Genomic DNA, 7,594 nt, shown 5'->3' on the forward strand with positions numbered 1-7,594 from the left:
TTACCACACACACTAGATAGTGACAGTTTGCATGAGTTTTATTAGTGTCCTTTGCAAAACATCACTGCAATGTACACGTATAAAGGAGAGGAAAATTAAATGGCGGTGTGATGTGCGGTCAAGACAAATCCTGACATTTATGATGAATATTTCATTGAAGAATGACATTATGCACAAAAAGCACATGAGAATTTTTAAAACAATGACCGTGTTATTTATGCAGTATCAGAGTCTGTCATTCTACACCCTTCTGTTTTGTTTACAGTTAATACCACACATTGTACTTAAATTGATCAGGTACAGATAACAGTAATATGTTGCCGACATTAAAAATATCCTGTAAATGGGGATCTCAATCACTCATTTCCATGTCTTCCTGGTGGTGATCATCTCCGTTGACTTTGGACTTTTTGGGGGCGTGGCCCTGGCCTCTCATTGTCTCGGCAATCCGCGTGGGTGAAGAGGCGGAGTCAGAGTCGCTCTTCCTATCCTCGTCTTCCTCCTCCGCTTCCTTTTCACTGCCGTAGCCTTGCTCCTCTTCATCGTAATCCCGCGTCACCTGAAAACAAAACGCGTTCAAGTCACGTGGTTCTGTTGGCAGCACTAAATGAAATCAAATTAAAATCAGCTTAAAAAAAACCTTCACATCGCCTTTGTCGCTGTCTGATTTGCGGTCGCGGTCTCGCTCTTTGTCTTTGCTCTTCTTCTTACTGGACGAGCGTTCTCTCTGCTCTCTGCTTTGGTCCCTGTGCTCCCTCCGCTCTCTCTCTCGCTCCTTCCCGCGATCCTTGTCCTTCTTCTTCTCCTTCTTGTGCCTTCACACACATATACACACTCTTGTTATTTCGCTGTCATAGGCTAATTTAAGATAACAGCGTATAGGAGCTCACCGTCTGGGCGATGGAGACCTGGTCAAATGTTTTTTGGGGGACTTGGATACACTGCGGCTTCGCCTATGCCTCCTGAAACATGAGATTAGAGAATTTGAAAACGTGACAGAAAACAAATCAACAGATTACTGTAACAATCTTTTACTGATGAGCCCTCCATTGTCAAGGAAATGTTATAGGGGGTTGAAATGATTCCACTGAATCCCCATGATGTATTGCAGTTCTTACCGATTGACACTGCGAGACCTCCTCGCGCTGCTGTAACTCTTGGGTGGCGTCTTTGACCTCTTTTTGGACTTTTCCTCCTTTCTGTCCCTGGATGCACAAAAGTCAACATTATGACTTCCATGATGGCATGTGGTATACTAAGCCATGTCAGGACAAACCGTAGAACTGTTTTAGCCACGGGCAGCACACGGTGTACCAGTACTTGGCTTGTCTGCCTCAACATTCTAAGGTTTGGGGTTAAAAGCTCAGTTTTAGCCTTCCTGTGTGCATGGGGTTTCTCCCCCGTTCCAAAATCATGTATGTTTGGTTCACCAAGGACACGAAATTGTCCGAAGGTGTGAATCTGAGTGGAAATTATCGTTGGCCTGCCCAATGTGCCCTGCGATTGGCTAGCAACCAGTCAAGGGTAAACCTCTTTCCAAAGTCAGCTCACGTAGGCGGCAAGTCACACACACGTAGCCCTAATGACGATAAGTGCTATACAAAATGTCTGGCTGATTGGATGTTTTAGCCAACATTAATACAGCCATAACAAAACAATTGACATGTGCAGTAGATATACACAAGCAAAGAAGTCAGGTACAGTTAAGTTGTGACTAGTGCCCGACCAACATACTTTTTCTGAGGCAGATTATGATATTAAAGTAAAATTCCAATAACTGATTAATAGGTTGATTTAAAAAGAAAATGCAACGAAATGTTTAAAACAGGAATGATATTAATTAGAGAAACCACATTTGGCTGTTTTACAATCAAGTACTTAGTATTTAATTTTAGAACAGAACAATTGGCAAAAATCTGCTGATTTGTGGCAGATGGTGTGTTGGTGTTTGAATGTCATTACCTTATTCTTACGTTGTACTGTAGTAATGTCCAAAAGAAAATAATCAGCAAAAATCTGCCTATTTTTTTGTTAATGTTTAGGGTGGGGAAGGTTTGAATGTCATGATATTTGTCTTATATTGTTGATGTATTATGTATATTTGGGCCTCCCAAAAATAAACTAAAGAAAGCCGATTACTTGGTCGGCACTAGTTGTGATGCTAACATGGACCTGCTGCGGCGGCTTCTGTCTCGGGAGTGGGACCTCCTCCTGCGTGGGCTCTTAGACTTCCTCCTGTTCCTTGAATGGGACCTCCGCCGAGACCTGCTCTGGGAGCTCCTGTCAGAAAAGAATATATTTATAATTATTTCATTCAGTCAGTCAGAACACATTTGAATCTTCATGTTAAGTTTTCACAGTACGGCAGAGTCACAAATCCAAGGATGCAACAACAAATACTGTTGATTGTGTTTATTTTTGGAACTGTTGTTCTCAGGAACATCTTTCAGCATTTACATGTGAAGAAATAGCATTTTTTGCCACTAAAATAAGCTGTGGATGAAAAGAAAAGTATTTTTACCGGTGTCTTGAACGAGATCTGGAGCGTCTGCGCCGTGACCGTGAGCGGGACCGAGAATGTTTGCGTTTGTCATCTTTCTTACCTAAAAAAAAAAAAAGACAACGAGCAGCAATGTCAATGGGACTTACACTCCGCAGGTGATTGTAAAAGGTATGATCAATTTAGAACTAACATTCATAGAGAGTATATGACTTTTTTTTTTAATCAACAGCTACACACGGCCTGCAATTTTAAAAACGCACTTCCTGGTTCAATGGCGGCAGAAATGAGGGACTGGGCCTCTCGAACTCGCTTCATAGCCTCTTCGATTTCCTTGTTGGAGCTGTCGTTCTTCAAGCCAGGATTTAGATTCAGTCCAGCTGCAAGTGGATTCAACCTGCAATGCGGACAATTACAGTGGTTTTAATACTTAATTAAAAGAAATTAAATCCCACTGGACGATGCAGGTTCTTACTTTGGATCCATGGACTGCATGAGCTTGAGGAAGTCTGCAGAAAGCGCCTAAAATGGACATCGTCGTGATAAGACAGGCTTTCATTGGTTTGCTGACACTTGGTTGACGACTGTTGACTGACCTGGGGGTTCATGTTAGGTCCTGCTATTCCCATTGCAGCCATCTGCTCCAAGTTGGGGGCTCCAAGACCACCAAATGACGTTCCTCCCATCTGCAACAGGGAATTTCATCATTTACAATGTTCAGCAGCAGCTGTGTCTAGATACGTTTGCAGGAACTCACAGAAGCCAGTGGATTGGGTGTTGGAAGAAGGCCCGCCCCGGGCATCATTCCTGCCACGGCGTTGGCCGGAGCCAGCAGCGACATCGCTTTCGATTCATCGGGAATGAGTCCTAGAGAAGGACGATGTGGTTTCAGCACGATCAAACCAGTAAACGTGCACAACTTTCACTAGACAAGACTTGCAGACAAGCCACCACAGTTTTAACTGCTCTGTAGCAAAGACCAATGCAAATACACGTTGACTTGTCTGTAAATCTTAATCCCTGACTTGTTGCTCTTTTGTCAGTATGACTGTAGAATTAGCAGATAGGAGTTGAATAGTCACAATTACACACTGTGTTCAACACTGCCAAGATTTTATCACCTGTACTTGTTTTCTAAGTCATGAACCAAACGTAAGCAAGCACAGCCGGTTGTCCCGTGGGATGTGCTCTCAACTTTCATTAGATGTTTTATGAACAAGCGACTCGCGCCGGCTGCTTCGCTATAAAGCACAGAGAAACATTGAGATACAGAAAACAAAGTTTGTGATTTGGATGTGAACAGGGGAACAGTTCAACAGCACTTACCAAGACACAAACAGGAAAGGCTCATTCATATTACCTTTTCTGCGCTTTTGCGTCTGGTTACTTTTTTTTTTTTTTTTAAACAATAAAAAAAGAGAATAATACTCTGTTTCCTCAAACAGTGGCCAGAGATTGCTTGGTGTTGTGCTTTCGATCAGGTGGAGAGCGCAACAGTCATACAGGTTTATTTTCATCATAATATTCAAATGGTTTTGGATTCTTTGACGCGACATTTTGTAATTAATACTACAGTCATTATTCGGCATTGTACAAGCGATAAATCTACAGGCAATTTATAGTTTACCATTGATATTTGTCACACGAGCATATAAAATTAGTGAGCTACTAAATAAAATTAATAAAACTAATAAAGAGAACAGGAAGGTGTGTGCAGTGTGACTCTATTTGGTAAAACCTTAAATCTATCACGGAAATCAATAGGTAGTAAGTAAAAGGCACAACACAACGTGCATTAATTTCTCAAGAGACATCTTGGTCTTTTTTCCATTTTGTTTCTGGTACCATTGGAACAGAAATGAGGCTATTAGCATTTGATCGCATTGGCTTTGCAATTGTACACAACCTGAAGTTATGTGGAAAGCTTCAGCACTCTTTGAAGCATTCACCAAATTGATCTTTTTTTTTTTTTTTATGTCGAGACGAGTTCCAGGGCAACCCAGCAGACAGACTTTCCCTGGATTTGCACGAACGTCTGCACGACGTTTGTTTTTTTCCTTCAGTGGTGGTCAACAGATGCAGACCATCCATTGCATGTTTGAGGAATTAGATCCTGTTTTGCAAAACATGCCACGCACTGTAAAGCGTAAATTGCTCTTTGTGTTGGACCAGAGTGCCGGACACAGACCTTCTCAATGATTGGTAAAACATAGGCATGTATTTACAAAAACAGTAAGACCTGAGCAGCCAAGCAATGACGGCCTCATATTTACCCATAAAAACACCAGAAATTAAATTGAATCAATCTAAATAGGTGTATGACTTTTGGGACTTTCTGTATTGTGAAACTTGACTGAAATAAATTGCGCTTTAAAAAAAAGCATCTACCAAAAGGAAAAATAAAGTGACTTTTTTCTAAATGAGGCATTAATGTTAAATTGGTCGACGCAGATTAAGGCAAGTGTAGTGTATATTAGTGTGGTGGCCACTGTTAGAAGAAATAGGGTACGAAAATAACAATAACCTACTTGGCAAAAAGATACAACACAGCTTGGTATTGTCAACTCTAAATAATGTCTAGTATGCACAACCACACAAAAAATTCCTACTGGGTTATTACCAGCAAAAGCCACAATTTATGAAAAAAAAAAGAAAAAAAAACATGTGCCCAAATCTGGAACAAACACAGTCAATTCAAAATGGGAAGCTCTTATGGAGAAGCTCAATCCATGGTTGTACAATCTGTAAACAGTCCTTGTTTTTTACCATTTGACATTTCCAGACGGGTAAAAGAGAGACACACACACATACACTCACACACGTGCACAGAAACAACAACGGACACTTGAGAAACAGGATAAGGCTGCAGAGGACAAAACGGTTGGTGGCATTTGCAGCAGGGCCTGGTTTATAGGGCTGGCTGAACCAGGAAAAAGAACTGTAAAACACAATAACAAAAAGAAACACCACTGTTAAAATGGGAGAGGCACTCAACCCTTTCTGAGTTACGTGTGGAGACGCTCAGGTAAAAATATTACTCGGTCTGTGGTTTAATTAAAGCAATTTTTGGATTACAATTGCTGTATTTGTGAGGTGAATATTCCACTTACACAAATTCTGCTCATGCACATGACTATATGGTTGTAGAGATGCCTTGGCTCATTTAATTTGGTGATAATAAGCATCTTCATAAGCTTGAATAGGTAACAGAATATTCCTTGAATAGAAAAAAAAAGTTTAGAGAGAGAGAGAGAGAGAGAGACAAGAGGGGCTTGCGAGCCAGGTGCCATTTTTTTCTAATCTCCTGATGGCAGTAGATGACCACTTTCAGCCAGCAAGGAACGGGCTCTCTGCAATTGACTTGTCCACTATGAAAACCACAACACAAATAACAGAGAGAGTTTACAGCTAGATTGCAAGACACAAATTGACACAAATTCACATTTGTCTGTTGCCACATAACTCCTTAGTAACACCTCAAACTGCTTATCGGCAAAATCCGATTTGTCACAAAAGAAACAACAACAAGACCGCACAACGGTCACTGCCATTGTGTTTGCAAATCAACAAATACACATTGTGGTTATTTATGTATGTTCAGATGATAGAAACAGGAAGCGGACACCAACCTTCTGCAAATGGCACCACGATTAAGGCCCGGTCCACGAAGACGGTGTTGGTCAAGTGCTGGGAGACTCCCACCGACTCAGGCTCAAGGAACTTTACAAAACACACACGTGAAGTCACAGGCAAGGGAGAGTCACTGGAAGAAAACACACATATGTTGTGCAAGGCATACAAACAGGGGCAAACCGATAAGGCGAATTCTTAACTCAAGGCAGTCAGCTCCAAGGACAATCTGACTCTATAATTGGTTTGAAAGAAACAATGTGCCCTTAAGGACAAAAAATAAAACAAATGTCTTCTGGTACAACTGTTGCATGCTGGTTATATAATGTATATAATGTATATAATGACGTATTGATGATTTGAGATAACAATATTCATTATATTATATTATATTATATTATATCATTAGGTATACCTGTGTGATTCATTTATTACAATACAATATAGAGTCCAGTGTGTTTGTTGTGCATTCATGTGCGAGGGTTAAACAAAATAAAAAAAACAGACAGTATGTTTAATTAATAAAATCGCTGAGGGACAAAAACTAAAATTGAGTTAAGGAAAATACTGGACGTGGAAATTTGGTTGGACCGTACAACAAACTGGAGCTCTGATAAAATACAAACAAACGTACGTAATATGCATTAGCATTAGCTTGCAAGGAGGCCTGCAAGTCCTGCCTCGAGAGGAAACCAGCGAGATAGAAAAGCTTGTGCAAAGATACTCACTCGGGTGGAAAGAGTTTGAGCTCCTCTATGTTTCCGAGAAAGCCGAAGAGAGTCATCATTTGCTCCGAGGTTGTGCTCGGGGAGACATTTGTCACCTGAATGACGTGCGTGTTGGAAGTCATCTCGGCGAAGATTAATCGAGCTAGCTAGCCTGTGCTCCTAAATGTAAAAATACCATGAAAGCGAGGTAGCATTTACGGATTAACCAAGTATTATGCGTATACAAAAAGTAACATAGTTCTAGAAGAGATATAATAAACAATCATGTGTCACGACCCCAGACAATGATGCGCAATGAGCGACAGTGAAGAATGCGACGTTCAAGTACTGTGCACAAGATCGTAATTTACTGTCAAACAAATCCAACATTCATTTTATTGTGGTGATGTGATTGACTATCATTTGGGGTATTGAGATTGATTATCATTTAACGTATGAAGACATACCAAATATATAAAACAAAAATCAATTGAAAGAAAAGATCATTAATGCAAAGAAGTAAAACAATATTCTTATGCAGTCCTAATCATTTCATAGATTATTACCATTCTAGACTGTTAAATCGCTAATAGGCTATTCACATAGTCGTATACTATAATAAAAAAAACAAACAGGTAAAGTACAATGACGTGCTTTATAAAATTCTCATAAAATTTATCGAACCTAAATAGTAAAGCTCCGATAGAATGAATGAACGATGAAGTTCAGTTTAGAGAGAGAGAAAGAGAGAGAGAGC

At 40.3% G+C, this 7,594-nt stretch overlaps 1 protein-coding gene across 2 annotated transcripts; it reads right to left on the reverse strand.

The window, feature by feature from the left end:
* Window positions 1-20: 20 nt before the first annotated feature.
* Window positions 21-7,188, reverse strand: srsf11 (serine and arginine rich splicing factor 11). 2 transcript variants are annotated; one of them, XM_088314043.1, is made up of 12 exons: window positions 6,859-7,188; window positions 6,130-6,263; window positions 3,258-3,367; window positions 3,097-3,186; window positions 2,976-3,022; window positions 2,764-2,897; window positions 2,522-2,603; window positions 2,173-2,280; window positions 1,119-1,205; window positions 891-962; window positions 647-815; window positions 21-559 (listed from the first exon to the last, which is right to left on the reverse strand). In XM_088314043.1, exons 1-12 carry the CDS (start codon window positions 6,978-6,980, stop codon window positions 353-355), a joined length of 1,362 nt encoding a protein of 453 aa, XP_088170169.1. In that variant the 5' UTR covers window positions 6,981-7,188; the 3' UTR covers window positions 21-352. The 2 variants fall into 2 exon arrangements, with proteins under 2 accessions (XP_088170169.1, XP_088170168.1); XM_088314042.1 differs by having other exon boundaries at window positions 641-815.
* Between the last annotated feature and the right edge of the window lie 406 nt (window positions 7,189-7,594).

Source organism: Idiotropiscis lumnitzeri, chromosome 13 (assembly GCF_059441095.1).
Source record: "Idiotropiscis lumnitzeri isolate Australia: NSW breed Sydney's pygmy pipehorse chromosome 13, RoL_Ilum_1.0, whole genome shotgun sequence".
Taxonomy (NCBI): Eukaryota; Metazoa; Chordata; class Actinopteri; order Syngnathiformes; family Syngnathidae; genus Idiotropiscis; species Idiotropiscis lumnitzeri.

Excerpts from the sequence above, each read along its gene's own strand:
- srsf11 (XM_088314042.1), bottom strand. The coding sequence starts at position 6,980 with ATGACTTCCAACACGCACGTCATTCAGGTGACAAATGTCTCCCCGAGC. Across the intron at positions 3,187-3,257 it reads CACCCAATCCACTGGCTTCT|ATGGGAGGAACGTCATTTGG; the intron begins GTGAGTTCCTGC and ends TCCCTGTTGCAG. Across the intron at positions 560-640 it reads GCGACAAAGGCGATGTGAAG|GTGACGCGGGATTACGATGA; the intron begins GTTTTTTTTAAG and ends TTTTGTTTTCAG.